Consider the following 18,608-nt stretch of genomic DNA (forward strand, 5'->3'; position numbering starts at 1 on the left):
TGGACATTCGGAGTGCTGAGGCTGCCCTGCATGGAATCAATCTTGAGCACCCACTCCCTATAGCTGGTCTCCTCAACCAAGCAGTTGGCCAAAATCTCGCATGATAGTCAATAAAAAAAATCAATTGATGATAATTAAGTATTGATTTTCGCTAATTAGAGTGGGCCTGGAAACAAAGGCACCTAGCCCGGGAACATTACTTACCCCAGATTTGCCTTGTAATGAAAATGAACCTTTTCTGTAAAGAGTCCATACTAGTTTTCAATGCTTTTCCTATTTGGCCTTGTTTCCTGGGCATCCTGTCTCACAAAACAATTAACACGCTAACCTACTTTTGCAGGCTGTAAACAGGCCCCTCTCTGTGCTAGGCCTCACATCTGTCTGAGCTCTCGGGCTGTCGCTGCTGGCTCGGCAGGAGCAGCCCCGGTGACCTGGCCCCCCTGATTTATGAGCTCACTGATTGGCCGAAATAACTGGCGCGGGGAGGCCAAAGTCAGGCGTGGGTCGCTGTCACCCGGCCCTTGACTGAGTCCAGACGTGAGAGAAACCAGCTGGTTCCTTGTAGAGAGGGGTAGTGCGAGAGCACTGGGGCAGGAAAAGCTGACCTCACAGGTGAGGTTTAGAGGATCAAAGAAGCCGTTTGGCTGTGGGACCACACCCTTTCCTTTCTGGGGGGTTGGATCTGGGAATCGCTGATAAAAAGGGAACCACAGCTAGCAGATTGGATACGCATCTGTGTGTGTGTATTTCTGTGTAGGGGGATTCAAGCACGACTGAACATGCAACTGAAGCTCGTCTACAGCACAGCACACAGACTCCTGATTCATCCTCCCCTTCAAAGGTTTTATGGAATTGACATCCCTGATGATTTCCTTCCTGCTACTGCAGAGTACATAGGCTGTGATGTTTGTGTTTACACTGGCACTCAGTTCAGTGTTAGATGCCCAAAGATCTTGACAGAAATCTCCTAGGACTTCCTGATCAGTGAGTTTTGTACAACAGAGTATGAAGTGCACAGTTTTTCAGTCCACTAAGATGTGAATTTGTACGGTTTGATTGCAGAAGGACGGATGTTTTTCAGTGGAAGAATTGAACACATCTTGCTGAAAGACTCCCCTTCCTTTCTACACAAGATTGTAGAGGAACAAACATGACCTTGAAAACAGGCCATAATCTTAATCAGTACAGATAACAGTTTGGTAAGCGAAGTCTGAATATTCCTGTAACATGACTCTGGGCATCTGGAAGGCTTTTCTTTCACAGACAATAAGATTACAATGGAACTGGACTATCTACAGCAAAAACAGAGGAGTTAAAAAAAACCTGAACACTCAATGATGTCTAATCCATATTTATCACACCTCCAGTTTCCAGTTAAGACTGTATTTTTCAAAGCACTGCTCTTTTATATTTACTGTAGCTAGGGCCTCGTGGGATTGTTTCCAGGAAGAAAATACCCAGAGCTTTTCAGAATGGCACCAAGAAGCTCAAAAGGGCATGGTACATATTTCACAATACTGGTAATCTTTTTTGGCTCTTATTTGGATCTAATAGTCTTTGTCTTCGTCATCACCAGTTCTTGTCAGACTGTAACAAGAAAAGTCCACATACATACCACATCAACTAGGATTTTAAAGTACATTAGCATACAAATCACTCACAGGTCAACATCTTACAGTCATCTTTTTATTATCAATATATCTGCTCTGTATTCAGTAATATTTCATAGACACAAAGGGGTCTCTACAAAAAGACTGTGTCTCCAGTAGCTTTCCAAAAAAGAAAACAGAAAGCAAATGGAATATAGTGGAGTAAGAGGATCTTCAGCTGAGAAGCCTGTCTTTTACAAAACTTCATCCGCCATGTACAAAGATCCCACGGGCAGGCCTATCTCATTTTTATAAGCCCACTTTGCTTGCAACTCATCAGGGTGGGCAGAATACACACGCACGCACACACACACATTTTAAATCTCATCTGGTTTATGCAAACACACACACACACACACATTTTAAATCTCATCGGGTTTATGCACACACACACACACACACACACACACACACAGACCTCTTGTCATAGAGGCACGTGCCCACCCTTTTTGCGTTCAGTCCTCTCGTTTTCTGTTCCCACAAATGCTCTCGCTGTGATCCCTCTGCAGGGAGGAAGTGTACAAGAACTATTTACCTCCCCTCCTCTCTCTTACTGGGAAATAAATCTCTCTCCCCTTGAAGGAGTCGTTCAGAAGAACCAGACATCTGAGTTAGCCTGATTCATAGCGTACGGGGGATAACGAAAATTAACACTTGTGGCTTTATACTCGTATGCATCTGAGTCCAACTATCTGTTGTGCAAAACATGGGTCAGAAAACTACTGCTCTTTTATATTAGTACCATGGTGGTAATGTGATCAGCAAAATATATAATTTTTTATTTCTATGAACCTGGAGAACCCCTGTTGCTGTACAAATGGAGTCAGTTTGCTTTTGTTAAGGAAAAAAAAAATGCATAGTTGTTTCCACAAAAAAAGCCTTCTCAAAGTTGAAAAAATATATACATATAAATCACCACCTCGATGTCTGTACAATTCATTTCACTGCTTAAGTGGAAGAGTTATGACTTAAAATTGGCAAAATAATTCAAACAGCCGTTGGCAGAAATCACGTTCTGCTATCCTTTCATCGAGTTCTTTTCAATTTACAGCATACACGTATAGTTCATTTTTCAGAAACTCTTCCAAGACCATTCTGTTTTTGTCTTCCCAGAATGAAATCCAGAAGGCTATAACTTGATTTTTTTTTTTCCTTCCTGTCCGTTGGGTTGAATGAATGTCACAGGGCGAACACGCAGAGAGTCATATGGGCAGGAGCTTGCATGAATCACATGAACTCCTGGTGGCTGACCGCTCCCTTTTTAATGGTGAGCAGAGAAAGCCACTCATCCCATTGAACAGAAAGGGTTTTATATGGACTTAATTGCTCAGTTATCAATCCAAAGCAGATGGGGTCTCTGCTGGTGTTTTTTTCCTCCCCCCCTCCAGGTTCTTTCTTTGAGCCAGTCCTGCTGTGCTCCCCCCAGGGTGAGGAATCAGTGGACTGCTCCGTTGTAGGACTTGCTGTGCATGTTGAAGACCGTCTCCACTGCATGGGTGGAGATGGGCTGCTTGTACAGGGGGTTGGATGCCTGTGGAAAGGAGAGGAGAACAAAGGTCAGGAGGTTCACTGAAATACACTCACAGAGCATGAAAGAACCACTTCCAGAGAAATTCCTGCCTCAGATGGTTGGTTCTTGAGTACTACGGTCAAGTAGGTCTGAAATTGTTCAGTACCAGACGCATTCTTCTAGGACAGCTTGCCCTCCTCACGGCTTTACACCTCACACACTAAAGGACTGAGGACAACAAGACAACCACTCCCAATGCCTGGGTTGTTAGGACCTGACAGGTCAATGCACCAGTATAGTTGGTAGTAAACAAGAGATGACTGGACCCATCTTTCTGAAATTCTGCATGTTCTTGTGGGGCATTCAGAGAGAGACAGACAGAGATGCAGGGGAAATCTGAGGTACCAATGTCATGTCTATTGGGAATAGGAGGTACCATTCGAAGTCCCATCCCAGAAAGAAAAGAGGACACACAACAGAGACGTACCAAGGAATTTACTTCACCAAGCAGTCACAGTGACGTAGCATTTAATTTGTAAAAAAAAAAAAAGACTCTGCAGCCATTGTGCATGCCTGACCCACCAAATTAAAGAGCTGGTCTCACATGTAACTCATTTGCTTATCATATGTCCCTACCCAGAGCAGCTCACAAAGCTTACACACCATGCATTTTATAGGGCTGAATATTTACTTAAGAAATTCACGTTAAAGACCTCGCTTAATGGAACCGCAAGGGAACCGTAATGGGAACATCCTTTGGGCTACTCTTGTGACTGTGAGTCATTAAGAAGACTGCTTACCATCTCGTACCGCGCCCTTGAGCGGGCACTCTGGAAGCGGGCGAACTCTCGGCGGTCGTGGATAGTGATGACCAGCTTCCACACAGCCAGCAGGGCGATGCCCACCAGCAGGATGCTGCCTACTACAGCCAGCAACACAGTCAGGGCGTCCGGGGCCGCAGCACACTCTGTGTGTGAGAGAGGAGAGGCGCACGCACACACACACACACACACACACACACACACACACACACACACAAACACACACACACGCACATACATACACATATACATACACACACACACACACACACACACACACACACACACACACACAGACACACACACACACACACAGATACAGACACACAGACACACACACAGACATTAGTTGACTCACACGACACTCAGAGGACAGCCCTAGGTACTGATAAGGTTTATGCATTCCCATTACTGACCTGGCTCTTTAAGGGCGGTGAGCACAGACTGGCCGTTAGCATGCTCAGAGTATGTGAACTTCATCACACAGTCACTCTCTGTCTTATACAGGCACAGAACCGCACCAGGGTCATCTGAGTCTGAAGGGAGAGCAATAGAGACATCAAGACTCTTGCAATTAAATAGCTGCTTCAAAGAAGCCATACACATACACATGCATGCACACATGTACGTACACACGCGCAAAAATGCGCACATGTACACACACAAACACACACACACATAAACAAAAATATGCGTACACATACAAACATGCACATACACACACACACACACACACACACAGGTCCCCAAAAGCACTATGATGTACATCATATTGAGGAACTCATTTTGCAGTGAAATCACTTTTGGACAATCGATCGCATTCCACAGCAACGACTTTCACTCATCCTCTGCTCTTGTGTTTTGATCCTTTCTGGAACCCTGGATGCCCTGGAGACCATGAAGTCTGCCCCGCCCCTTCCCAGTGTGACGTTTCCGGAATGCACATGTGGAGCCCATTAGAGAAGTCAGATGTCTGAAATAGCGGGGCGCGTTATGAAACGCTATTCTTCAACAACTATTTTCTGAGGAGGAGGTGCAATGGGCAACCTGGAGCGGTCTTAAATAGTTTCATAAGGCTCAAATCAACATAGGCAGTATGTCTGCTGTGTGTGCCAAGACAAGAGACCTCAAGAACCTTGAGATGTAAAGAAAACGTACATGTTCAGTAATAAATTCTAATACCTAAGTAAACTTCAGCACAACTGTGGTGAATTCTGGGAGACCGTCCACTGGTCTTGCAACACAGTCACATGTGGGAGGAGACGGTTATATTTTATTTGAAGATACGCAACATTAACTGTGTTCAACTGGGTGAATCCTGAGAACACAATGAGAGGCCCTGCAGTGGCTGCATGTTAATATGGGCCATCAGATAACTGATGAGGTTCACTTCACAGCATGAAGCCCAGACTGCTGTCGGGCATTTAATAAGGGAGGTGCAACAGTCAATTCGCGATGTATTTTCTAATTACAGACACATGGGCAAAGAAGGCGAAAACCGCAGAAAAAGAAATCGAAAGTGACATGGCTTCCATACCAAGGGACGAGTTTCGCAGGGTTTAAAAAATAAAGCTGCACTTCATTAAAGTTAATGGTTGCTTCCCTGTTGCCACGTAACTCTCACCTGGCTAAATATTCTCCTGTCTTGGTTTGATTTCTTTTATCTTGCTTGACAATTTCCACCCTAATAAAGTAAATAAATGAACGACACTGGCCCACTGCTTCTTCCATGAACTGCTGTATTATTTATACAAAATGCTGGATGATGTCAGCCGTTGTTCTGTGAAATAAAACACTGATTGTTCTTTCATGTTATTGCTTTTTTCACACATCTTTGGTAATTTTTCTCTGGTGGACAAATCAAATACTACATTCTCTCTTAGTCAACTAGGGTGGGAATTCATTCAGTACTAAAGGACCAACTCTGTGACTCTTGCTTAAGTTGACAGGGTCGTAAAATTCTGATATGGACACAAAATGACAGGCACGGCTTTGGTAAATATTCTGTTGCAGGCGCGCTCTGGTTTTGGAACGTGTCAGTGTTTTTCAGCTCTTGTCATTTAGGGCTTGATTGCTGTGTGCCTGTGGATTCCAGGACTGGGGAAGGGGGGAGAGGGATTAGACAGGGAGAGATACAGCTGTGCTCTTTGGTCCTGCAGCCAAGCACTGCAGCTGATGTTTGGGGCGGGGAGACGAGCTCTGAGCCGAGGCTGGGTTGGCCGACCTGACTGGAGGCGTCTGGGGATCCGAGCTGCGAGGAGAAACCGCTCTGCTTATGTGTGTGTGTGTGTGTGTGTGTGTGTGTGTGTGTGTGTCTGTTCACACTGGGCTGTGCATGCGAGCCAACACATTCTTCAGATTCAACATCACAACAACATAGGAATAAATTACTCCAAAATGTTAGGGGAAAAAAATAAAACAGGGTAGGAAATTATACTCGTGAAGTCAAAACAAAAAATATTACCAACACCAGAGAGCACTTATAGGTGTCCTCCTGTGCACAGAGTCAAACATCGTACATTGAATGGATTTTTGCAGGTAATGATACTCACTGAGGGTTTCCACGGTGATGATCTCGTCCTTGCACAGCCGTTGACAGGTCTGGTTGTCGGCGAGCCTCCCAGAGCCAAAGAGTCGGCACTCGACGCACTCCCTGGTGGGAGTAGGAGAGAGTCAGATGGGGAGTGCAAGTGCCATGTTCACATCAGAGTTCAGGAGTACTGACGTGAACTCTGACCCCTGGGTTAGGGCTAGGTTAGAGGATGAGTTTAGAAACTCCCACAGAAAGCACCCTGATGTGTGACACTGGCCTCCTGCTACTGAACCTAATACAAACCAGCTGCGGCAGTGGAAGCAGAGTCTGACACCAGGGCTGCCCAGAAAAAATTGATAACCCACACAAAGTTAATTTGCGGGAAATTCAGGATTTGTTTTTGAAAGCTTGAGCGTGGATAAAAGCATTACTCGGTTTGGTCTGCTGACACTGGGTAATAGAGTTCAAACTATTTCAAGATCATTGTTACACCATCTGAATGAGTTTTCAAAATGAAATTTTAGTTATCAAGTTTTCCCCTGGACTCCCCTCGCATTATTACAGCAAAGCAATCGCCCATATAAAGGCTTCACATGCTTGGCCTGTAGCGGTTGACTACGACCACCAGACCAGAGTCAGATCAATGAATCAGTAACTGGACTACATTAAATATAACAAAAATACACTTCCATTTCCATGTGTAAGTAAGCAGTACTCCATTTCAAAATGTACAAAACATTTTTGAAACAAATTTCAGTGACTGGCAAAGTTATGATACTGTCTGCCAGATGAAAAGGTAACGTTCTCATTAAATTAGTTCAAAGTTAAGGACAAAAGACATTTAGGTTAGATTTAACCCTGACCTGTTTTTGAATTGCAGGGCATTCAGATCTCCCCTTACCCCAGCTCATATTGTGTGCCAACTGAAACCTACAGTGGAGTACTGTTGAATTGCATCGGATGCTACCTGAAGTCTTCTTCAGCAGGGCATTGTGGGATTGCTTGGGGTACTAACTAAGGCCTGGTTCATTATGTTGGGTGGTTCTGTACCTCTTGGTGCCGCAGGCATCGGGGCAGGTAGGGCACTTTTCACAAGTGTCTCCGAAGGCGCCGGGCTCCGTGCACTGGCAGCGCCCGCAGACGCAGTTGCCCCGCCCGCTGCAAATCTGCCCGTCTCCCGACAGGCAGGGCGCCGTCTCCGTGGAGCAGTTGCAGTTGTCTCCGACGTAGCCCGCGTGGCACTTGCACTCTCCGCAGTGGCACTCCCCGTGACCTGTGGGGGGGGAGGCGGCAACGAGGGCGATCAACACAGACACATCGGAGCAGACAGCCGCCCGCCCATGAGGTCACTGCAGTGCGCACAGAGCACCGCAGCCAAGGAGACACTCGCGCTCCGTGACCCACTTTCTTGTGCTCTCGTGAAAGCCCTTGTCCACAGCGAATTGCTCACATTCCTCTCCATTACAGAACATCTGGAGCAATTTTCCTCATTCTTCTGTGCCACAGGAATCGACCAAAATACATTTCCATTTTTATGCTAAAAAACATGCATGTGCCTTTGATGAAGCTGTGTGAGGAGGCCCCCCACCCTCACACTGCCCGGGGCAGTATGGCACTGCAGTGATAATTACTGTCCAAACACAGATTAGTCCCCGAGGTGCACACTCCACATCTCACAAGGCAGAACGGGAGGAACAAGAAAAGCCCTTAGTGGAGGAAAAGACAGCTGTGATTAGGGTTTCGCATCCGTGACACACAATTTTGACGCCACTCCAAACTTCCTCGCCACTTGTCCGTGCCCCGACAATGGATGCATTCATACGACTTCAGTATCATTTTCAGCCAGCGAAAGAGAGGAGCCAACGGAGATGCCTTCTGACAGCCCAAACAAAAAAGACTAAAATCACAGGGGTCAGAGGCTGGGATGATGCTGCACACCCCAGAACCGCAGGACTTGGAAGCAAAGTCAAAACTGTCCTCCTGGAATGTGAAATGAAAGGCAGAGGGGAGAGGACGATAACGCCCCAGCTAGAGATAACCTGAGAACACTGGGCCTACTCCCCAAGCTGCAGCCCCAGAGCATGGACAGCAGATGACCTCAGACTGATAAACTGCTACCTCTGTGCCTCTGGGCTCCCTCAAGCATTCACTCAGACAGCTGCCACACATCTCACTGCAGCTGCCTGTGCTCACGGATGGGAGCAGTTGCTGGGCCCCAGGGGATTATGGGAAAAGCTTGTGAAGTGGGGATCAGTGTTATCCTTCCAATGCATTTTTAGCAGGGAGCAGCCCTGGGTCACAGCGCCTGACCAAACTGGACAAGACAGAGCTGGCATCTGAAGATAAGGTACGGAATAAGGCGCAGGAAATTCTCTTCCCAATGCTATTTCACTGCGGTCAAAGGAGCGCTCTGGTACCAGGCAGGAAACGCGCGTCCACGTGTGTGAGGCCTTCGAGAGAAGAGCTGCCAGTCGGCCCACCTGTGATTCTCATCTCAGACATTCCAGCAGAGACGGCCAGGATGTGCAGGAGACCGCCGGGATCTGCGCAGCAGGCTGCGTATCTGCGCAGTCACACGTCCACGGCAGACGCTGGAACTCGCGTGAGAATTCCAGTGCACGATTGCACATTGTTGCTAGGCCCCTCTCAAATGAAAACATCAGTCAGGCCTTGCTTTACAGAGTGATGCTAATACAATCCAGGTGTCCAATGTCTTAGTAATTACCACTAAATTCCACCAGGCTTGGGTAAATGAGGACAGCTTTTACTTGCTCTGTTGTTTTTTTTTTTTAGCTTTCTTTAATAAACTCACTGAACAGCCTACAGAGGCCTCCTGAATTGCAGCACACAGGAAGAGTGTGATTTCCCCCTTTTCCACAGCAGACAAAGCAGGGAAAATCACTCTGACTTGAAATAGCTGAGACATCCAGTTTAAAGACCACTAGCATGTCGGTTTCATACAGCGTCTAAATACAGGAGACTAAAGCAACACTTTCATCTCTCTTGAGGATAATGCACACACATAAATATCCAATAACCCCAGGGGCAACACTCCAATGAAGAAGAAAACACAAGTCAGTTCAGTTATCAGTCTGATTAGCAACCGTGTGGTTGGCCCCTCCAACTCAAAATGTTGGTAATATTATCAGCAAATGCAATGAAAAGGTAGAATGTTACATTATAGGACAACTCATCCAGGATTTTATTCATTATACATGTTATTTCCTACACAACCTTGCATTACAAGTCCCTGTGGATACGTGTTTATAATGACAAAAAGAAAAAAAAAAAAAAACTTTATTTATATAGCAGCTTTCATACAACAGTTTGCAGCCTAAACAAAGCTGAACAAAGCATTACAGACAGGGATACAAGACAGAAGAAAAGGTAAATGTAACCACAGAGGTCTTTACTGTCATCTGCAAGCGATGAAAGTCCCTTCGTGGTTTTTTTGAGAGATTGTGCGAACTACCTCTTCCAGCCATGCTGCAAGGAACCACAAGAAACTAGGGAGAGCTGTATGCAAATTACATTCGCCTTCAAACTTACTCCTATCCTCTGGCTTGTGGCAAACAATTCAATACTCAAGTGTAAACAGGGCAAGAGGGGAAGTGTGTAGGGTCAACATCGTAGGAAGAACATTTTGTGTTCCCTTATTAACTTCTCTATTGAGCTTTCATTTGTTTCCTCAACTAAAACGCGGAATATTCCAGTCAATCAGTCAAACGTGAAGCATTGGGCACTCAACAGTTGTGCAACTGTACTGTGCATGATTTCCAAAATTTCATGCATGCCAACTTTTTTTTTTTTATTTTAAGGTTGGGCTACTCCAGAAAAAGCTACAGTTGAAAAGGGCAGGAAGTGCAGCCACTGTCATGCCCCCTTTAATGAGTTTAACTAAACCAAAGTAACAAGGATTATCCTTGGAGGACCTCTTCCCGAAGGCACAAATGCTTTTTAAAGGCACAAGTGGGCACGCTCAGCTGGGTGAGAAAGCATCTCAAAGGCGTTTTGATGAGGTGGAAAAGCTGAGGCTGGGCATATTAAATCCCTGTGGTTATGGTCACAGCACCATGCCAAGACGGGTTACTGGAAGAGCCCAACGGTGCAGCAACGGGCAGGGCGCGGCCCGTATGAATCACGCAGCACATCTGCGACACTGTTTACTTCAATTAACCCCGGCGAGCGGGGGCATCCCAGCAGGAGTCCAGCTGCTGCGCCCTACTGAAAGGTACTCTGTCTCAGCTGATCCCATAAAAAAAAAAACTAGCTGAACCAATGGGTTACAGTCTGAGCGTTAAGAATTGGTTTGGATAGGGGGTGTTTGCTACAGAAATAATGTGATGTATCGTAACTCAATGTAATGAAAAGTAATGGATCCTGTATCCTTGGGTGCAACCTCACTTTTCTTTTGTTCTGACAGCGGTGGACTGCTCCCACTGCTTTGCTGCAAAAAGGACAGGTCCAGACGTGCCCCACTCAGCACCTGCTTCTGAATCATTTTATTTCAACAACACTGTGTACGCGTGACGCGAACCCAGCACAGCTAATACTGTGCAATAACAAGGCGGCAGAATGGAGGAACAGGGGGAAGCAGCATTAAGCATTAACATGTCAACATGCTTCAACAAGCTGCAGAAGTTTGTTCAAAAGTTCATCAATCCTCAGGCAACGGTTCCCCTGAACACTGATTGGACATCACCGTTCTGATCTGCTGATGGAACAAACGCCTTTGGGAAAACACAGAGGCTCATTTATTATTCACCCCAATTCCAGTGAGTCTTTTTAAAGCTTCCCTATTATCTGCAAGGAAAAATAAGTAATCCAGTGTTATTTTTTGTACTGCACTGCAAAGTAACGATTCAGGATCCTAGCGTGACATGTCACTGTATGCAGAAGGCTGTGGGGCACAGGGTACGAGGTACGCGACAGACAGAGGAACCCTTGTGTAAAATCTGATTGATGACGGCTCCATCAATTTCAGCCGTCCTTCCAACGGTTCCACCATGAGACAGACCCAACAAAAAATGCACAGAGGGAGGAGAATCCTATAAGGGGCTGGTGCCTTCTCTCACCGTGCAGATGCACATCCGTCAACATACATGCTCACATATTTATAGCTGCAGGTCACTTGTAAACATCCCTATTCTCACCAGACAGGCCCTCAAGTAGATCTTGGGCAAGACCTATGATGAGTAACAGCAGCCATCTATAGTAATCACAGCCCACTGGGGTAAAAGGCAAAACTGGTCATAAAAGGTTAAAAAAAAAAAAAAAAAAAAAAAAAAAAAACCTGAGGAAGTAGGCTCATCAAACATCCTATACCTCTCTGAATGTATGGCTCCAATTTAGCAACAAAAAAGATGCATCTAATTATGTGTTTTGAGCGTTATAACGCAGATCAATTGAGACCCGAGATACACAAAGCAGCAAGTGGGCCGAGATCCGTTTTTGTTCCCATCCGACGAGCACACACTGTCCCGCTGGCCAGTCTCTGAATTCAGAATGAGGTCACTGAGTTACTGCGTTTCCTGCTTCCCAGCCAAGCCAAAAAAAAAAAAATCAGACATTGCAGTCACGACAAGAGCTCAGAAAGGGAACAGGCCAGATCTATCGCCTCCAGATCCTGAGGCCCATGCAGGCTAATTAAAACCAACCCAATTACACTTGGGTGACTACTCATCCTCTGAGCGACCGTAGTTAATGCAGACCTCAAGTGACAAGCTGGAGTCTTTTTAATGCAGAGCTTAAATGCATTTTACTGGGTGAAATGAAGGCCTCTCTCTCAATCCAAGCTGCAGCACTGCATGTTCTGCAGGGTGAACTGCAGTCTGTTCTGCACACGGGAGCTCATGCTAGGCCGAACGAATACGTGGCTGGAAAACGAACAGGCGAACGGTAAACAAACCACAGCCTAAGGGCTTCAGCGAGACATCCCAAAATAAACAGAAATGTTTCCTAGATAAGTTATTTCTGAAGTCTGGACTGACCGCAGCTTTTCCAAATATTTCCTGTCTCCAGTTCGTAAGTGCGCATGGAGTCCTTCCAGGCTCATTATTTGCTGTCCTTCTCACGGCACACTTCAGAGCAGAAAGGTCTGTGTAATGCTTTGAATGGCTGATATATCAAGTGCCAGGCAGTTGTGTGAGGAGTATTAAGTAACAGGTTGGAGTACAGTGTTGTGGCCAACAAAGTGTAACCCTGTTTATTTCTTTGACTTTGGAAGAGGTTTTAAGGATTAATACACAAATGGCCTGGGACACCATGGTGAATAGATTCCTACATTGAAACTGAGCTCTGTTGAGGTACTGATGGTATGTCCTCACACTAAGCACAGGTGCACTGAGGATCCACACTTAAGCATGCAGTGGAGATCTATGTGCCTCAGTGCACTAAACTACTCCCAGCCTGCTGTAGAGGCTAATTTACTAATAGTTTTCTTCAACTTGTGAAGCTGTCTCTGTGAAAATAGCCCCTGTACTCAACCCCCGCCTCCTTCCCTTGGGTCCAGAAGGAAAGTATTTCCTGGTGTCAGAGCAACGCTCTCGGCTGAGGCAGGGAGGAAATGCCTCTTTGGGTACCGCCTCTCAGAGGATCTCTGACCCCCTCTTCTCTCACTCCAGCTCATCTTTTTAAGCGTCACACACCCTACAGCGTACTCGCAATATACCCATGACGCCGCTGCCACTGCCACTGCCACAGGGCTGCCCAATAATGCCTGACTGCGCCATGAACACTGTGCCATATTTGAGTGAAGGCCTGCAGCAAAGAAAAAAAAAACACACAAGGTTCAGACAGGTTCAGTCCCACAAGCACTCATCCTGGATCAGTTTCTCATCATTTACGCAATATGGACGGGGTTAGGATAATGGATGAGTAATGTGATCCAGGGTTGGTCACTGTGGGGACTGAAGTACGGGCAGCACAGCAGGTCAGGACCTGAAGAGTTACAGCTTACAGTGCGATGAGACAGAAGGGTGGTGTCACCCCGTCGCTATAATGAGCTCCCCTGCCCCAGACAGACAGTCCCCTCTCACAAGGGTGTGTGAGGAGAGCAGGAAACAAGAGGAGAGGAGCACAATAGGAACTTCTGACCGAGCTCCAGCCCCTAGGAATAAATAACCCACTCGCAGGGACAGTCTATAGATACAGTGGAGGTTCAAAGACAGGCAGACCATTAAACCTGTTTATGGACCTGTTCATTGTATATGACCGAAGGCTCCGCTACGGTTATATCTGAAGTGATTCCAAAAGAAAGGACCGACTTTCAAAGGCTGTGGAGAGTGAATGCTGGCTGTGAGACTGATTAAATACAGTCAGGAACCAAACTGCAGTCATTCATACCAGACTGGTTCATGAGGCGGCAAGACAACAAGAAAGCAGGGAACATATACTTAAGTTGTATTTCAAAGCGTAAGCAAAATCTATTATTGTAGCCTGCTCCTCCCTGTGTTTGGAACCTCTGTAAAGGCCTGCCTCTGATGAAAGCACTATCAAAACGAACACTATCACAGAACCACACAACTTAATTGTATGTTTTCTGCAGGGATTATGTACATGTTATAACTGCACTGTGTTTGGTCGTTTAATAAAGCTTGTTTAAAGAGCTCCCTTTGTTGTACTGTAAGCAGAACAAAGTAAAAAACATCTTCCATCCATCATGCCTTGCTCGCTACTGGGCTATGGTTATGAAGATGGTAGAGGCTATGGTTATGGAGATGTTAAGGGTTTGTGGTTTTTGCTCCATTTCTGTGGTAACTAGAAATAGCCACTGTTGTGCATTACGCAGATCTTTGCTTGAACAAAAACCTCATTATCTGTATGGCAGGGGAATGCTTTTGCCAGGAGAATTCTGAATTGCTGCAGGCAACGGAATCCTTGCCATGTTGTGCTACTGCTCGGAACACTTCGGTTCCAACATTCTGCATTTCATTGTTTGGCCATTTTCACTTCCACCACAGTTAGACCTTAAGGCAAAAACCACAAAACTAATGTCGCAAAAATGGAAAAGAAAAACACTTATTTATTCTCAGACTGCAGCTGAACACTTCTTATTTCTCTTCCTCTTAGCACAGGAGGGGAGTGCACAAGGGGAGTGCTGACATAAGGGGGAATTGAACTTGACGAGACTGAACGCTGTTGTGAAGGAAACCAACAGATGCCTTTAAAATTTGCATCATGTGATCATTTTATCATTCACAATGCACAGAAGGTAAAGGGTTAACATCTTCAGACATCTTAACATTAACATAAAATAAAAACTGGTATTTCCTGTTCGACATCTAATGCTTCGCTTCAGATGCTTAAAGAATGAAAAAAAAAAAAAACAAACAAACAATCTTATGAGCTACGCTTCATAGAGGTGCTACTTTGCATGACAGCAAGACAAAAAAGAAAACATCTCTCTTAAAAAAAAGAGAAAGGTTCTGCAGATAATCCCTTCTCTGTGAGGCTGGCCTCTGTACAAGGATTAGAGATACACTCAAAAGACAGAGCGGCTCTTTGTGCTGCTTCTTGCACTCAAGGTATTGCACAGTAATATTTGATGTTGCTAAACGAAAAAGCAAGTAAAACTTTAGGCAAGGCTTAGCAAAAGCCATCATTTTTATGTAGGAGAAAACCCCAGTCACATAAGATTTATGACACTGGCAGAGAGCAAAAGCTGGTGCCACGACCCTGAAGTGGAAAGCCACAGACGTGATTATAAAATGTTTGAAGTTGCAACCCCCTTGACATAATAACATGAAATGTAAATACGGCTGGTTTGGTTGTGGGATTTGTGGGGAGATAAAATCGTGCCTTTTTTTCCCCCCACAGCCTCCTATGATGTCCTCTCGGAGAGTGTTTTGACAGGTCTTTGAGGATTCGTTGAGTGATTGTGCTGGGATGGCCTGATTTCCAATGAGAATAGCCAGGGCTTCTCAGAGTGAATGGTCTCTGTTAGAGAGAGAAACATCTCCGGGGGCAGTGCGTTCCACAGCTACCATCAGAGCCTGCAAACACACTGGTCCTTATGTCAGTTTGTCCTCCTTTATGCAAGAGGCACAGTTTTACAGCCTACAGGAAACTTCAAAAGCAGAGAGCTGCCGTGCAGTAGGGATTTCTGCAGAGCCATCAATGGCTTGTGACGCTGAAAATGTACGTACACCATACTCCTGGACAAAAATATCCAGGCTTTGTGGCCCTGCCAACTGTTGCGCCTGCGTTAGCTTCATGTGGCGTCCCGAGTGTTTTGATAGGTACTCTGCTGTGCAGTCCTGGATCCTGAAGAATAGACATCCCATTTCACCCGTCTCATGCAGCTCATTAACTAGTTCCATACGCTGTCACACTCCACAAAACCTCATATTTCAACGTATATATTTTCCATTTCTGCTGTGTAGGCCAAACTCCAGGAGTCATTAACATTTTTCCGTAGATTTATTATGCTTTGTGCAATTTGCGTGTCTGTGTTTGGGGGGAAGGCGGTCATCATGTTTTTTTTTCCTGGATATATTATGATATATGCTTTGAAAACTTCAGTTGTATTTGATTTCCACAGCAGTACGTGAAAATGACACTGTATACTTAGCAGTATATTCAGCTTGGTCCTGCGTGTAAGAACTTGACACCAACTGTATGACTCCTAGCCTTGAACACAGCCAATGCCAATTACATGGCGTATAAACACTGTTTACCTCTTGTGGCCTGGGCTCTAAGCATCTCTTAATCCTACAGAAAGACCGTAATATAAGTATGAGACAGACAGAGCACCAAAGTCACATTCCAGCAGCTAGCGTGAACCAGGAGCTAACCAGCAGGCGTGTGGCCTACAGGTCTGCGCCTCTAGCACAGCGAGGGACCCACAAAGAGCACTCAACGATTCTCTGAGAACATGTTCCTGCAACAGCACAACATGACACAGAGGAGGAATCTGTCCTGGCTAACCCTCTGCCCCTCACAATGGTAATGTCATTCGGCTGAGCTCCGATGGCTCTCCATCATTAGCATGTGCTGGAGGGGGTTCGATGCAGCAGGCTGCTGAGTGGGCATGTTAATACACTGGCCTGGCAGTGTGGTTGGACAGAGCAGGCCTATGTAATCAATCATACGCTGTGCCTTCAGCACAATGGGTCTTTATTCCCAGTCAGACCTCTGCCGATGGCTCTCCCGTCAGAGCCAGCCTCAGGGTGGGCGGAGCTATGGAATGAGATTGACGGATAGGCTGTCACTGACCACCTCCCCAGCCAACCATCCACCACTAATGGGGATGAAGCCTGCGAGCCCTGGAACGATTTGGGATTCGATCACCATGACAGTAACAAGTCTCAGGAACTGGACTACTCAGTGATGTTACTGCACAGGGAGTTGTACTGTTACATTTACACTCTGTTGGGCCTCGTCAAGTGCATGTTACTGTCATCATCATAAATCTGCTCCGACAGTCATCCTCTGCCGGGACAACTTACAGTGGTGTGCAAGAATAGCAATTACTGCCACAAAGGGAGTGCTAAGACCACACAGCACGAGACCACTAAAATTCTAGTGCTTTGCAACTTTTTCCCTACCAGCATTCCCAAGTGGAAAATGTGAAGTAAAACAAAGTCACCTAATGCAGTAGAGACATTCTCAATGGCTGGCTGGCTCATTTTGCTAAATCACTGATTCACACTGATTTGCAAGTCCCTTATCCTCCCTTTGGTATTCTGCTCTCTGCACTGAGACACCAACACTGACAGAGAAAGAAACTTTCAATCTGAATTGGAAAACAGAGATTCAAGGGAGGGGTCAATTCTTTTCCTGTCCTGGGTGACCATCCTAAGAGCATGCCGCCATCACGCTGCACCTTCCATGTGCTTAAGGAACTTCCTCAGAGCCCCCTCCTGTCTCTGGTTTCACCATAACCCTGAGACCTTTAACAGCCTTTTTCTCTTGCACGAAAACCCAGCATGTGAGGCTGGCTCATAAAGTGCCACCAGACAGCATTACAACACGCAGGCTTCTAACGGCAACACCTGCAGAACAGCCAGCGGGTTATTAGCCAGAAAATAAAGGTGTTTGGGGGGATCCTCGGATCTATTTCTGACAGGAAGGAGCCGGCGGGGACACGCTAGCCTGAAGAGAGGGGGGCTTTATCATGGTCAGGTTCAGTCACGTTTCAGGGCTGAGGGGGGGGGAGCTCTGTGTTTGTTTAAAGTGAGAGGCTCGCTGCGTGGCAGGAGCTGGAGATGGGGTCGCCGCGGCCAGTGAGGAAGTGACAAAAATAAACAGATGCACGTCAGCGCAAAGGCGCGCGGGTCGCTCCTGAGTCACTGCTAACGCTCGCGACGGCGCGCCTCAGACTGCGTGCCTAACGATAGACCAAAACACATTCTGCTCCAAGTGTGTCTCTTTTACGTAAACAAGACTTCGCCTGCTGAAACGACACTGTGCTGAGCTGGTGAAATCCTTCCAGCAGCACGGTTCCTACCTGTTAAGCAAAATCTCATACATCCGACAAAAGCCAGCAGGGTTTTCACTCATGGACATCATGTATGGACAATGGCATTCTTTTAGTCTGTGTATGTTGAAATACACCTCTGTGCCCACAACAGTGTCACAGCAGCTATTTAGTTGAATAATACCTTGGCATGGAAAGCAAAGGAGTAGCCCAGCTGTTAACAGAACATGTTCATTATGGGCTACCTGGAGCACACCATGCCCCCACCAGCTGTGTCCAATCAGGTCTCTTACACTCCCTTGCCCTGGGCCTCGTTCACCCCTCTGAATGCAAACAGCTGCCCATGTGCGTCACAGGGTCACCAGAGCTGTGCTCCCACATGAAGAAGTCTACCATGTGTCAACAGGCTACAACCCACATTAAGAAAAGTCCACCTATGACAGGGAACACTCTTTATTTTCTTACTCTGGGACACCAACAACTCCTCATGCACACACAACAGGAGTAACAGGCAGGCCGCGGTCTAGCAGTCTATTTTCAATAAGACATTGGCAGAGACGGAGAAGAGATTTTCTGCGGGCTGACAACCGTCCTTCTTTGAAGCAGACCCAGCACCAGGCAGGGGCACCAGCTCACACATGTTCCTCTTTACCGTGTAAATCCACCGCTTCACACA

General features: G+C 46.2%; 1 protein-coding gene across 1 annotated transcript in view; it reads right to left on the minus strand.

Moving 5' to 3' along the window:
• Window positions 1-2,002: 2,002 nt before the first annotated feature.
• itgb5 (integrin, beta 5) overlaps window positions 2,003-18,608 on the minus strand; it is a 39,550-nt gene continuing 22,944 nt past the window's right edge. The window contains exons 11-15 of the mRNA XM_036545113.1: window positions 7,564-7,786; window positions 6,533-6,633; window positions 4,397-4,516; window positions 3,960-4,126; window positions 2,003-3,180 (exon numbers count right to left, since the gene is read on the minus strand). Coding sequence (XP_036401006.1) covers window positions 3,085-3,180; window positions 3,960-4,126; window positions 4,397-4,516; window positions 6,533-6,633; window positions 7,564-7,786 — 707 coding nt within the window. The 3' untranslated portion in view covers window positions 2,003-3,084. The remainder of the gene's footprint in view (window positions 3,181-3,959; window positions 4,127-4,396; window positions 4,517-6,532; window positions 6,634-7,563; window positions 7,787-18,608) is intronic.

This window comes from Megalops cyprinoides, chromosome 14 (genome assembly GCF_013368585.1).
Source record: "Megalops cyprinoides isolate fMegCyp1 chromosome 14, fMegCyp1.pri, whole genome shotgun sequence".
Taxonomy (NCBI): domain Eukaryota; kingdom Metazoa; phylum Chordata; class Actinopteri; order Elopiformes; family Megalopidae; genus Megalops; species Megalops cyprinoides.